We start from the raw sequence: 15,153 nt of genomic DNA on the forward strand, positions 1-15,153 counted from the left end.
ACAGGCCAGACGTGCGGCTACAAGGTGGAATGTAACGTAAATAAAGCGGGAGGATGTCGGAAAGCAAACAAGTTTTGACCTGCGAACAAAGAAAAGTGGGAAATCGTGTATTTAACCGCACCTATTTTCCTCACTGGAGGATGAAAATTCAAAGCTAAAAGGACACTGTGTGCTTACTGAAACCAGCTGCATCTTACAGATTTCATCCGGTAAGGCCACAAATTTAAAAAAAAGAAAGAAAAAAAAAGACATGGATGGACATCTGATTCCCATCCACATGTGTTTCCAGCGAGTGTTGTGCCCTTGTGATCTTATCGTTCATCCTGATGGGAATTCATTGTGTAACTGTCTACAACACTTCCACTGTATCACTGTTCAGCGTAAAGAACTTCTGAGAATCTCCCCTCTACAAAAAAAAAAAAAAAAACCAATAATGTCCTTCGCGGGATTCACTCAATTTTATGGATCCCAAGTTCCATTTCAAGTTGTGCCAACACCAACAGAGACACATAGTTGAACAAGCTTTTAGGCAAGATCAGGATTCACATCAGTCGTCAATCACAATATATTGCAAGAAGTTTAGAAATAGTTTTACACCATTTAAATAAATTGTTATTTTGCTCTTTTGTTCATATTCATATCTTATTGAATAGATCGAACTATTTATGTCTCTACTGTAACTTTATTCGAAACACATCAATTCTGCGAAATCCACTGAAGCCCAACAAATGTTTTGGAATTAACCTCAGACGACTGTAAACTGACCCACTTGGCATGTGCGGAACACTGCCATAACATTATGGTCAAGTACGTGACATCCTCCCTTTAACATGGCATGAGTTCGCGGGTGAGATGCGCTGCAGACAAATGGACCGGCATAACGATTTGAGCAACTTTTATTGCGACGGTTAGACAACTGAGTCAGAGCAGCTCTGGCAGGGTTTTCCCCACTCCAAACATTTTCCAAAGAAGGAAAAGCCGTGAATCTGGTTCTGTTAGAACAGTGACTAACTGCACTGTGCATCACAGTCTTCTGGGTAAGAGGCAGCGTGTGAGGCAGGTGGTCGTGATGTTTGGGCTGAGTGGTATATCTTGTTCCCCATTTGTTAGGATCCTTCTTAACATTTAATCATTTAATGTTTAATCAGATTTTTAAAACTGAATGTTTTTATTCCGCTACTCCATGCGACATTATGGTAAACTGCTGTGGGGGATGGGGTCAGCGTTTAAGTCACCTAAGCGTAAGCGTTTCCATTAAACGTTTAAGAAGCGGAGGAAAAAATGGCGGCACCGCAGGCAAAAGAGAAAGATGGATGTGTCAAAAAGAGAAAAAAAAAGAAGAGTGTACCAAGATTGTTGGCATAGAATCTGGCTTCATACAAGCAATGGACAAAATTAGAGCTGAATGCAGCTTTTGTGGTGAAAAACTGGTGAATGAAAGTCCGAGACGAGACGGAGTGTAAACCCCTAAGAGTTTATCCTCAAAGAAGAGGAACTCATCATTACAGAATATAACAAAGAAACTGTACTTCACATATAGTGGTTCCTTAAACTCATGTCACAGCTCACCTCCTCTGCAGTCACAGCTGTGCCTGGAAACCAAAATCAGAGCGTCTCAGTCATTTTGATGGACAAGTAAGTGAGACAGACTAGGTAGTTCTAAGTATTACATTTCGACGTGTATTCTTTAAGTATGAGATGTTCCGCAGTACAGATTCTTAGTCTTACTTGTAGTAAAATACGTTTACGACTGCTGTCATGCAGCCTCTCAATGGACTCCATATGAGACCGTTTGAATGTCAACTAACTGAAATATGGACTTTCTTATGGACTACAGTGAGCATTCGTTACAGCTCTGCTCCGAAATCATCAAAAGTAGAACCATACACACATACTCTTGAGTTTTTACATGCTTTTCTTTTTCCCTTCACCCTCCTCACATGTGGAGACTGTAATCGCGGCTGTCAGTCGTCCACTGCTGTTTGAAGCTCTGCCGATGGTGTTGGTGTATTTACTGCAAGACGGGCACACAAACGCTCCCGAACATCCATGAACAGTCGGTGTGAGCTGACAGTAAAGGGGCTGTGACATCCACAGTCACTAAAAGTACCCACTTTTTTAAATTTATTTATTTAGGTAGCCCAGATGCTTGTGTGAAAAAGACTTTGGTAAAAGTAAATATACTAATTCAATGTATCTGGGTACAATGTGTTCAGGTACGAAAGTAGAAAGTAAATATTGATTTTTCATTTATTTATTGGTGCACATTATGGCTGTTGTTAGTCAGCTGCATTCACAAGCTTAATCTTCAACAGTAAAATAGATCACGATTCAACAGTAGCTGTTTAATTACTTTATAAAGAGAAAAACGGACTTCACCTAAAACACTGAGATCTTCTAAAACTTTACTTTTGCTTGATTACTCCCTTATTCGTCAGCCTGTGTCGACTTGTGACCCTCATCTGCTATGATCCTTTTACTTCAACTGCATCATCCTCATATAGAAGTTAGGAAAGTAACAGACTTTTCAGAAAGTAAGAAGTGGAAAGTACAGATATTTAAATTGAAATGTTCGGAAATAAGTAAAAAGTCTCTATTGAAAACTCTGCTACTGCTGTGGAGTCTAAAGCCCTGTGTACTTAACAACATTTTCAAGTGAAAATGGACAACTTTTTGTTGCGTTTTGGAACTTCTTGAAAACACCCCGACTCCGCCACAAAGACAGTCTCAACTTTTCTGGCACGCTGCTACTGCTCATGATGCACAACGGTCGTAGTAAATCGTTCTTCTACACGTGCTTATTAGATGGACAATAAGAACAATGTTTCCTCCAGAGTGTCATGACTCCCTGTCCATATTCTCCTGGGACTCGGTAGTTTTATGGCTGAGTCACCGTAATACCACTCCCACTTGGTCGTCTGTCCATACAAATGTCTGTGTACTCCCATTGTTAATGTTTATAACGTGTTGTTCTCTTTGTGTCATGTCTGTGAGGTTTCATAACAAAAAACAAACAACAGCACCCACTCGTGGCCTAATATAGAAACTGGATTATTTTCAGCATTTCTTTCCTTTTTAACACATTGTCATCTAAACGTGAAACTTTCCTGCAACAAAAATGAAAAAACGATGCATTTTTACTTAAAATGTGGTCGAGTAAACGGGGCCTTAAAGTCACATAGGGCCTGTGAAGTGGTAAGCCCTTTTTGTTAGAAATAATGGGAGACACATTCAGTGTTATGGTTATCTGGAATCAATTTTCTTTTTTCTTTTTTTTTTTTATCACATGTGTGCGCCCCTAATGTGTATGTATAGGCCTGAGAACAGTTTCTGGAGGAGGGAATTTGTGGAAAACCCCAGCCATTCTCTGTGGGCTGTCAGGAATGACCTGGATGTGCCAAGAGAAGCGGGGAAACACTGCTGGATTGGCTGCTGGAGGAGGGGAAAGGGGGCCGATGTGAGGTTTAAGAAAGATGATAACAGTGGAGGGGGAGAAGAAGGGGAAGAACAAACAGAAAAGGTTAGAGGGGAGATAAGTGAGGAAAATGGAACAGAGGGGACTTGGGGCCTAAACCACGGGCCAAACCATTCCACCGCAGTGTGTGTCTGGAAGTGATCACTGGAGCTGAATAGGGATACTCTCTTTCTCACACACACACACACACACACACACACACACACACACACACACACACACACACACACACACACACACACACACACACACACACACACACACACACACACACACACACACACACACACACACACACACACACACACACACACACACACACACACACACACACAGAATTGCTAAAGAATGCGCCCTGCACACAAAAGAGACATCTCTTAACATATGGTGGCCATATGCATGCACACTGTTTGCTAAACCCACATAAAACTCTGAGAGCGGCAGAAAATTATAAGCATCAGGTAGCTGCTTTCTGCCTCTGCTGTTGCAGCAACAATCAGCTTCCTCTGAATCACATCAAATCTTCTTTCAGCCGCCAGTGCCAAATTACCAGCTAATCCCGGTGATTCTGCTGGTTGTGCCATCTGGGCAGCACAGCTTGACTCCAGAGAGGAAATGACCAAGACACACAAATCAAAGGCGCACATATGCTGCACCCAGAGGTCAGCTTAATTAGATTTACCTTGTTGGCGAAAGAAGGGTACACTGGATTAGGATTGAGGTTCTCACAAAAGCTTTTACCTGCTGAGGAATCTTGGATTGTTTCATAAAGAGAATGGTTGTATTGTCATTGTGAACTGGAAGACTCCAAAAACCAGAGGTGTAATTCATAACGGAGGATTAGTGTAGCTTTCAGCAGCAGAAATGGGCTTATTTGAGTTTGGATGAATGATTTCTCCAATAATCTTTTACTCTAACTCAAACATCTATCTATCTATCTATCTATATCTATCTATCTATCTATCTATCTATCTATCTATCTATCTATCTATCTATCTATCTATCTATCTATCTATCTATCTATCTATCTATCTATCTATCTATCTATCTATCTATCTATCTATCTATCTATCTATCTATCTATCTATCTATCTATCTATCTATCTATCCAGCCATCCATCCATAATATACTAAGCCATATATAGATACTCTGACCTATGTATAACATACATACACAGATATATAAAAATATATACAGCACACCAAATTATACACACTACACTCTTAACTATAACTCAAATAAATATACATATTGGCATGCATATAGCACACTCATAGCTATTATATATATATATATATACACACACACACACACACACACACACACACACACACACACACACACACACACACACACACACACACACACACACACACACACACACACACACACACACACACACTGTAGATGTTGTCAATTTGATCCCTCCTGTGTACGGTAATTTCCCGACTTGAAAGGATTGACATTCCTACAAATTCCACTGGAATGAAAAAAAACCATTTTCTTTATTCTCCAGAACTTTTATTTGAAGATGCAGCAGCAGTTAACTTAAACATATCATGCATGCAGCCCCAAGCCCGACTGTTTATTCTGTAGTCTGCACATTTCTTAAGTTTAAAAAACAACATCACTTGCCTTTCGCTGTGGTGGCATCTGGCACTGGTGTTACCAAACCTGCACTGAGAGTCGTGTTCTTTTTATAGGCACGGCTGTGTGAACAATCTTCAACCATCCACCGCTGTTTCTGTCCAATCCAACCCAGCTTCCCCTTTACCTCCAAGAGATCAGTTTCACTTGGCAGACATACAGTACTGTATACAATCAGACACACAGTGTACTTTGACCTACTCATGATACACTCACACATATATAGCAGCACAATCCAAGCTATTTGCAATACAGTGGGACAAATGTATGACATAAACGCCATGACTTGAACGTTAATGCCCAATTGTATTAAATCAAAGGTAAATTGCTGAGATTAATTTAGGTAATTTAAACAACTGAAAAGACTCAGGGAAATAACTCCCATTATAAACTGAAGTTGAAGTTGAAGGGTGCGTCATCAACGTTTAAAAAAAAAAAAGAAGAAGTGTAAATGAATACTTTCTTTTAATGTCTGCGTGTTTTCTGCTGAATTCAGACGGTCAGACTAATTTGTGATTAATCCATTTGGTGTCATGAGACTTGCCAAACTAAAGGAAAAAGCACATAGCCTCTCCAGAATGAAATGGAATAGTTTGCATGTGACGTGATCCGACAGAAATTTGAAGACAGGCAGACGACTCCCATGTGTTCGTTCAGAGTAATACTGAGATCATTAAAGATCATTTCTAAATGCTGATGCACTATAGAAAAGCCTCTAGAGCCAGCGTGTCCTCTGCTCCTCACAATCTCTTCTGTAAAGCTGTTCATTAGGGGGATTAGTGATCAGATTAAGGGCATTGATGAAAAGCTTTATGTTGACAATGTAGTTCAGTACATCCAGAGAGCTGATTTATTACTCTCTACTGTCTCCATTGGTGCTCTTCTTTCTCTCATTTTCTCCGATCAACACGTCGGCTTCGGGTTTCTACTCATCCCTCCTTTTGCTTTCTCCTCCCGTCTCCTTTCATTTTGACCATTTTGTTATGAATTTTGTTGTGTGATGTGTTAAGACCCTTTTCAACACGTTTTCAAGTGAAAATGCAAAACATTCTTTATGTGTTTGGGTGTCCCTTTACCTGAGAATGGCACTCTAAATCACTGAAAATGCAACTTTTTAATAACGCTCCACCGGTGTCTCCATGGAAACGGGGAAAATGCACCTTTTGTGAAAATGCCCAGACTGACACCATTTTCACCGTTTCTGCCGTGGCTTTTATGAAACCCCAAGCCTGAACAGATCTAATTTTAAAAAACGTTGCTCTGAAGCAAAAATGATGCGTTTTCACCTGAAACCTTGTGTCTCAGTGTTTGATCATGAGTTACTGTTATCTGGTTAACTGTGTTGAGCGTATGTATGTCTGTGTGTTTCCGGGGCGGGGTTGCTGCGAATTGAAATAGTACTGGAGAATTAATATGTCACTGCATGTTTCGCTCTCTGTAATAATTAGTAATTAAAAAAAAAGATTTATGAGCGAAACACATTCCAAACTCAACTGTGAAATTGGGAGCAGATTTTTTTGTTTAACCTTTTTCTCACACACACACACACACACACACACACACACACACACACACACACACACACACACACACACACACACACACACACACACACACACACACACACACGGACACAGTGTAAGTCCCGCCCCCTCTGAGGAAGTTTTCCTGTAGAGCAAGCAAAGCAAGTTCACAGACGGTTCCTCCCACGCAGAAGACAAAGACTTGTGGGCGCTGACCTGACTGTGTCATGATGTGAAAGTCTGTGTGTGTGTGTGTGTGTGTGTGTGTGATAATGGGATTGGTCCTGTTGAAAAACACAGTCGGTCCGTGACTCCATGTGGTCAAATGGTACATGCTCAGACAGCTGCCTGTTGGCCCTCAGAGACTAAATGAGCTCATGTGTGTGAGTGATGAAGAAACCTCCTAATCCATGTCTTTTTGTGTTTTTTTTACAGTCTGCTGCAGTCTCCGATGGAGGTGAGTAATACACCTTCCCGAATATCTCTTAATGTCCCGCGACTCAAGACCAACCTCAACAGGAAATGACCTGCTAATTAGTGAATTGGGTGAAAACGTCCATAAACTTTAACGTTCCACTTCATATGATTTTCTGATTGCTTTCACTCCAACCCTCACAAGAACTGAGGATCTGGTTTGACGTGTCTGCTCCACCTCTGCCTGCTGTGTTGTTATTGGCAGGGTGCAAACTGGAAATAGCCCCGAATTAGTGAAGACATCACCTGCATATGAGGACGTGCACTGACAAGTCGTAAATACAACGTAGACTAAGAGACATGCGCTTCCTTTCCTCTAGCAGACTGGGCTTTTGGGGATTTTTATATGTGTGCTATGCTATTGGGGTATTGGGATTAGGTCTTGACCTAACGTCTGGGGAACATTGCCTAACATGTCTTTATATCTGCAAAAACTAAATGAAGTTGACTGTGTTATCATTTTTAGAAAGAAATCAATGAAACATTTCCTGTTTCCTATTTAAATGTATCTGAGAAATTACTGTTTTTGCCTCTTCTTATTTAGTTGAGCAATGTTCGTTTTAATCTGGAAAGTAAATCCGTCAGTCTGTTGTCAAATATTGTTTTAGGCCCCATTTACTCAACAACGTTTCAAGAGAAAATGCATTGCTTTTGCTTACACGGGAACATTCTGAAAACAATTGCCGTTTACACAGCAATGGCCGAAATGCTGAAGAAGCAGCGTTTCCAGAAAGTTGCGTTTTTGCCCGTTTACCCGACGACAGTTCCGGAGTGTTTTTCAGAAAGTTGTTTTCCCAGTAGCTCCCAGCACCATTGTCATGTAAACGGACTCTCCATGCGCAACAAAAGCTTTCAGTTTTCACTTGTAAACATTCTCCTGCAAACAAGCCGTCAAATAGATTCCCACCAAAGTGTTGGTTTTTTTGTACACAATTCACAACATTAGCATGTGCCACAAAGTCACCTGATGGTGCTTTGCAAATGCTCCCAAAAGACAAAGTGGATGGCAGATGGGAGATAAAAGGTGGAGACGAGGAGGTGAGAAGCCAAACAACAGAGCTTTAGAATCTCATGGAAAACATGTTTACGATCAGCCGGGGCGTAGAAGCGTCTGCGGCCGCTCGTTCGCACCACATGCATCTCAAAAAGAGAAGGTGTCCATTGTCAGTGAAGGGGAAACTTGTCTCGTCTCATACATGTGATGTAGGGAGCATAATAAATGAGGAACTTGTGAAAATATTTACTGGTTCCTCCTGTGTTTAGATCACTATCCAGCGGATGAAATAAGTGAAGTGTTGCTGTGCAGTGTCAAAGCAATCAAAACATTGGATAGCAAGGATCCCTGTATCTCTAAAAATAGGCTTTATTTCCACAAACGCCCGTTTAGGGATAAACCCCCTCGGATCTGCAGGATCGTTGTCAAGAAAACAACTGCCTGAAGAATCAATATCAAATGCACTTACAGCTTGAACCGTCTCAAAAGTGCAATGAACTGGCTGTCATGTAAGAGAGTAAAGAACGTTAATCACAAACTGGAGCGTTCAGATTGCGGATTTGTGTCCTTCGGCTTCTATTTACCTGAGATCTAAACTGTACCATTTCCATTTTCATTTGTGTGAACTCACAACGTCACGTTAGGGATTGAACTCCGTTTACACAACTGTGCCCCGAGCCACTGAGAACACATCTTTTTGAAAATGGCCCTCAAGGTGGAACTTTTTTTTTTAAACCCTGCGTCTCCTTGGAAACGGCGTAAACGCTGCACACGTGCGCCACGGCTGCAGTAATTAGTTCTTCAGCACGTGTGCAAGTCGATGGGCAATAACAACAATGTTTTAATCCAGAGTATCATGACTCCCAGTGCGTATTCTCCTGGGACTCGGTAGTTCTATAGTCGACATTCACCGTAAAAAACAAATCCAACTTGGTTGTCTGTCCGTACTAATGTCGGTGTTGTTAATGTTTATAGCTTATTGTTCTCTACTCATGTGTGGTTTTATTAGTACAACTAACAACTTACAGCGTTTCTGAAATGTTGCCATATAAAAGCCACATTTTTTTAAAACAAAAATGCAAAAACAATAAATTTTCACCTGAAATGTTGACTAAACGGGGTCTGACTCAAGCTCAGAAATGTGTTGGAAGTGTCGGTGGAGAAAATTACTATACCCACCGGAATTCTGCTGAAAATGGATCTGAATTTGGGGACATTTGAGGTCCAACAATATCTTGTAATAATTTTTGCAAACAGGAGTCAAGCCAACTGAGGAAATGTCTCTATCCACAATAACAGCAGCATCTCTGGTGGAAGATGAGCCAATTTGCACGTCATTTTCAAATATGATAAAGGAAATTCGCTTCGATAAACAATGCAAGTGTTTTCAGAGGGAGTAAAAAAAAAAACATTTCACATTGTTCAATAGCCTGAACTCCTTCCAGTTTTGTCCTGTGATCCAGGAAAAAAGAATACCTGGTATTCCATATTAATGAGGGTAAATGCTCTAAATCAATAGTGTGTGTTATTATGTGGACTGTTATTAGATCTGCTTTCACTTCTTGGATTTTCTATTTTATGACTGTGAGAAAATAAAGAGATCAGAGATGCGAGCTGAAGTTTTGGCAGCGTCTTTATCAGTGCTGTACAAACTACAGTATGCTCAGGGAGCCAGTTTATATTATGTGCGGTGTTTGTCTCTTTCAATGCTTCCAAATCGAATTATTACTTATTTTGCTTAGAATCTCTCTGGATTTGAACACGTGATGCCTTTGATACTGGAAAGTTCCTGCATTCAGTAACACTGACCAGCGATGGAATTTTGGCCACTGACAGGCGACATTAACACAACTGATTGTCTCTTTGAAACGGCACCTGTTGGCTCAGTGGGATGTGTGAGGCAGCAGATGGACGCTTTGACTTTAAAGTTGATGTTAAAAGCAGAGAAAGTGAATTTGCGTGGCGGAACAAAGGCACGGCTGTGTTGGTCTAACAGGTGACAGGAGCTCAAACCGCTGTAAAGTTTAATGCTGGTTCAATAGAAAGGGTGTCAGGAAACAGTGTGTGGCCATACAGTCTATGTTTGTTGGGCATGGAGCAGCATATTGGGATCAAATATTAGGCTATAAATACGCATATTATGGCAGATGGAACTCTCTTGTTCTACCGTTTCAGGAATCCTTCTGTTAATGGCGACTTATATATCAGCCCACATATTATAATGGGTCCAGGTTCCAGTGTTAGTTGGTATCGTTTCCTCTATTGGGATAGAGCTTATAAAAGGATAAGCTTTCCCACAAGCTTTATTTTATATACTCCTTTACGTTTAGAATAATAGGATGAAAGAATGTATGTGTATATGATATTTCTATATAATTAAATCTGTGGAGATGTGCAGGAAAATTAACTTCTTGATTCAAAGCTTAAAAACGCTTCTGAATTTAAAACATATTCAGTCGATGTTTGTTGCCGCCAGCCTGTTGGCACAACCTTCACACTGCTGTATCCTTCTGTACTGCAGTTTTCTGAGTTCTAATTGTGAAAATAATCCCCCAAATAGGATATTTATAGCCACTGACTAGACATGTGTAGCGCACATTATGGATTCTGGTGACTGTCATTACAATGTTATTGGAATTGACCAGATATGCTCACTTTCCCACTGAAGGGTTAAAGATTTGAGCGAGTTTGACAAAGTCCAAACTGTGACCGCGAGACAAGCGGTTTGAAGAAGTGTTCCCGGGCTGCATTGTTCAGTTCCCATCAGAGGTGGTTTGAAGAAGAAGCAGCAAATCAGGTCGTGAACAGCCGAGGCTCTTTGATGCACACGAGGAGCGAAGACTGGAATATCTGTTCTCATCCAACTGCTGTAGTTCAGATTGCTGCAGACATTAATAGAAGAGCATCAGTAAACACAGTCACAATACTTCCTTTCCCCCATAGTGAAGTTCTCCAGACAAGTCCTGTTAAATAGTTTCCATTTGAACTCAAATAATCTTTAGCCTTCATATCTCTCTTTTTAATCATGTCACGTTTTTAAGGCATTTGCATTTGAGGGATGAGCAGCAGAGCTGAGTATGAGGGACATGGGCAGCACAGTGTATTCAAATTCCCTGTACCACGATATCACCATGCTTACATGAAGTGCTTCGATGCTCTGTAAAGTCAATATGACAGAATTGTGAATATGAAAGAAACATCCGATCATGATTAATTCACAAAAACAATTAACTAACTGAAACATTTAAATTGACAGCCCCATATGGCAGAAATCAGAAGCATACAAATCAGGAAAAATGTTTTAAAAACAACAAAGTGAACTTGCTGCTCTGTTTTCTAAAATGCTTCTGGAGGGAATTGCAGATGAAAACAAAAATAAATCGTAGTTGGTAGAAAGTGAGTGTAAAAGTACTCTTATTTGGAAGAAAAAATGTCAAAGCACCGTATTTATCACAGATCTTATCGAAATACTAAAGAATATGAATGAACTGTTCCCAACATGTCATGTTTCATCATCCCATCCGACTATTACCAGTCACAGCAGAGAAGATTTCTCATTGAAATCAATCATTGCACAAATGCATGTTCCTTACATACGTTTCTCCTTTCAAAAGGGAAATCAACAAGTTTCGACTGTTTTGAGATTAATTTTTACATCGAACACCAAAAATAAATTCCTTTACTGGCAAGTTCATTTTGTGGTGCAACTTGTTTGTGCGTGTTTGTGCATGTGTGTATGCAGGCCTTATTAGTCCCAGTCACGGCCTTCCCTTAACAAGCTCCTCATCAATACTGCAGTGTGTGCGCGCGCGCGCATGTGTGTGTGTGTGTGTGTGTGTGTGTGTGTGTGTGTGTGTGTGTGTGTGTGTGTGTGTGTGTGTGTGTGTGTGTGTGTGTGTGTGTGTTTTCTCTCTGGCCTCTGAATTATTCACGGTCTTGAGGCCTGTGTGTGCTTGTATCACTTACCTTGCAGGGAGCCCTGAGAGGTTTGTGTGCGTGTGGATGCACACTGCAACACGCGTGTGCGTGTTGTGACCTGACTCTGCCTGTGGTTTCTCGAGTTGTCATGCAGGTTGCTCAGCAGCAGCAGCAGCTTCTCTTACTTTTCCTTTTCCCCTCGTTCTCCGATGGCTGTGATGTGTGTGTTGTGGGTGTGTACGGATGCGTCCTGGCCTGTGTGCTCGGCCGGGTGTGCGTGAGGCCGTGAGGCCGAGAGGGGGGCCCTGACAGGCCGAGTATGGATGGAGGGGCTTGGTTGCCCCTCAGGACTCGTTACCTTCCCCGCTGGCACCACACAGGCTCCTACCAGCTCTACCCAGGTGAGGAGGCCGCTGGAGGTTTGGGGGCTTGTTTTCCAGCAGAAGGATGTAAGAAACACAGACTATGACAGAGAGCGCAGTTTATGATGTTGATTATATGGGAAAGTTGTAGATGAATGTTTTTGGAGCCATCAAATTACAATAATGAGCTTCATCCTTCTGTATGGAGGATTTTAATCAGCTGTTAATGCTGCTGCTGCTGCGGTGTCTTGGTTTTTCCTCTTTACTGGACACCTTCGTCAAGTAAATATAGAGATAACAACTTGTTGGTATTTTAATCAATCCTACAAACTAGTTTTGCTTCATTTGAATCCTCTCTGACGCCACATTTTTACAGTAAACAATAACCTCTCACTGGATTTGGTTGAGACCACATAACTAAATTATTTATTAATCCTACTTAAAGTTTAATTGTAAGACATTTGTTACTATTTATAAAGTGTTGAAACTCAAAACTTTGGTTAATCCAAACAGTGGGAACAATCAGCTGTAATTTAGTGGCTTTTGTTGGTACTACTGGAACTTTGGGCACAATTTTAAACATCTAAGTAGTTCATTCTGCATTATGTTTCTTTCTAACTGAGACCATTCCTGTTTTCGTACTACCTTTGTCGTGCCATTTTTACATTCGCATGCTTTGAATGTCGATATTAAATCAAAAGGCTCCGGTTAATAAAACAGTTAAATAATGAGCGTGATTGTTGCATAAGCTTTAGAGACAAATTCTTTGTACTTTTGCTTGAGTATGTTTTAACAGCAGCACTCAGGTAAAGTAGCAGCATTTGTATTTGAGTACAAATATTCATTTTTTTTTTCCTCGAGTAAATAGTTCAAAAAGTTTTGCTACACTACGATCATATGAACTTTTTATTTATCTGGAAAACAAAAAGATCAGAATCTTTTAATAGAAAAAATTATCTTAGGTACGAGAACATTGTATTATGTGTTTATCCAATCAAATGTATTGGAAAGTTGTGTTGTTCCCATTGTTCAGAGCTTAGACAACATGCAGTTTTAAGTTGAATAGATTACAGAGTCGCATCGTCTCACAATAAACATTTAAAATGAGTTTGTAAAATGATGCATAATGTAACAGCTACAGGAGAAGTTTTTGTGACACTTCTCACTATGTTGCACCAGAAGGTTTCTTTAAAATTGTGTTTATGTGAAGATTGTAGTCATTTTCATCAGTAATTGTTTGGTTTTGTGAAAATACAGCTATTTTCATCATATATATACTTTGCCCTCTAATAAAAAAAACTTTCAAGTTTAAATTTAAAAGTGATCATTTTACTATTGCACTGGTCCGGGTCGACTCCAGATGAAATTGAGATTGTTTGTGGCCCCCGGAAGTTCTTTCTTTGTTGTTTTCTGGTATGGGGTTGCCTGTTGTAGTCAATATAGAGTTGATAAGGAGTTGATCTAGATGATCGACAGTCGATCGGACTGTGCGGAGGGAGAAACTGCAGCTCTTGTGACACTGAACAGGACGTTCAGGCAACGCTTGGATGAATGTGAGCCTCCTATTCACTGTGATAAATGGCCGTTAATGTTAAGTGGCGGCTCTGTATTGTTTACTGTGCTGTTGCGAGCTGAATAAGAGTGAATGGGCCGAGTGCTCCGGGAGAACGATTCCAAATGTCATTGATGGTGTTAAAAAGATGAGAAATGTGTCCGAGCAGGATTGAGAATAGTCCATTTATAGGCCGGCCTCCATGTTTTGGATCAGCCGGGACATTGGCTCGGGGCAGGATGCTGCTCTTTCAGTTTATTTACGGGATTTGCGTGGTCGCAGGCACCTGACCGCTGGTGTCTCCCCTCTGGCAGGACTTGTATTTTGTTTTATCTGAACTTAGCAACCCACTTTCATTTCAGCAGGCCTGAAGCCGTCCTCTGGATACTCTCGGTTTATTCTCTGTGTGCCTCTTCTGTCTCTGCTGTCTGATTTGGTCCAAACATGGCGCGGCGTGCAGTCGCCATGGTCTAGTGGTGAGAAAACAAAGTCATTCTTAGATGCCCGGTGACTGCTCTTTGAGAGAATAAGCATCGATTCACTAAGCGCCTCTTATAAATGAAGTTGGTTTGTAACAGCTGTATGATATTAAATGGTGTCTGCAACAGGCTTTCCTGTTAATGTTGCTGGAGAGTGATCAAAAGTACATGAATGAGGATATAAAATTCACAAAGACTGCAAGAGAGTGCAGCCGATGATTTTGCAAACACATAACAGCTTTGATCTGAACATCATGGAGCTGCAGGGAAGCAGTTACTCTACTTGAAATACTTTGGTTGCACTAATGAAAGGTAGCGGAAGTACATCTTCTATTTTGACATAGTTCAGTTCATCGGTGTGCAGCGAAACATTCTGGGTTTTACACGACTCGGTTCAACAACAACTGTTCTCCACAGCTGGATTAACTTTTCACGTAAACGAGGTGGGAAATAGTTCAAAAAACAAACTTCATGACTTTCAAAAGCGTCCACACAAATGGGATTAAATAAGGAATATGACTCAGAAATAGCTAATATGTGATTAGCTTTCATAATCTTCACCAACGAAAGTTTGGGGCGAAGGTTATGTTTTTGTCTGCAAGGATTTATTTATTTATTTATTGTTTTGGGTGATTTGGGTCAAAGGTCAAGCTCTACTGCACGAAAAGTTCAAAAACATATTTTTGTTATAACATGATCAGTTTGAATCCAATTGATGTCAAAGTAAC

At 40.6% G+C, this 15,153-nt stretch overlaps 1 protein-coding gene across 1 annotated transcript in view; it reads left to right on the forward strand.

Annotated features, from left to right (window-relative positions):
- The window catches only part of rgs12b (regulator of G protein signaling 12b), a 59,939-nt gene that overhangs the window by 31,697 nt on the left and 13,089 nt on the right, over positions 1-15,153 (forward strand). Inside the window, 1 exon segment of the mRNA XM_080463356.1 lies at positions 7,082-7,103. Within this exon segment, the coding sequence (XP_080319482.1) occupies positions 7,082-7,103 (22 nt within the window).

Source organism: Lipophrys pholis, assembly GCF_963383615.2.
Source record: "Lipophrys pholis genome assembly, chromosome: 5".
NCBI lineage: Eukaryota > Metazoa > Chordata > Actinopteri > Blenniiformes > Blenniidae > Lipophrys > Lipophrys pholis.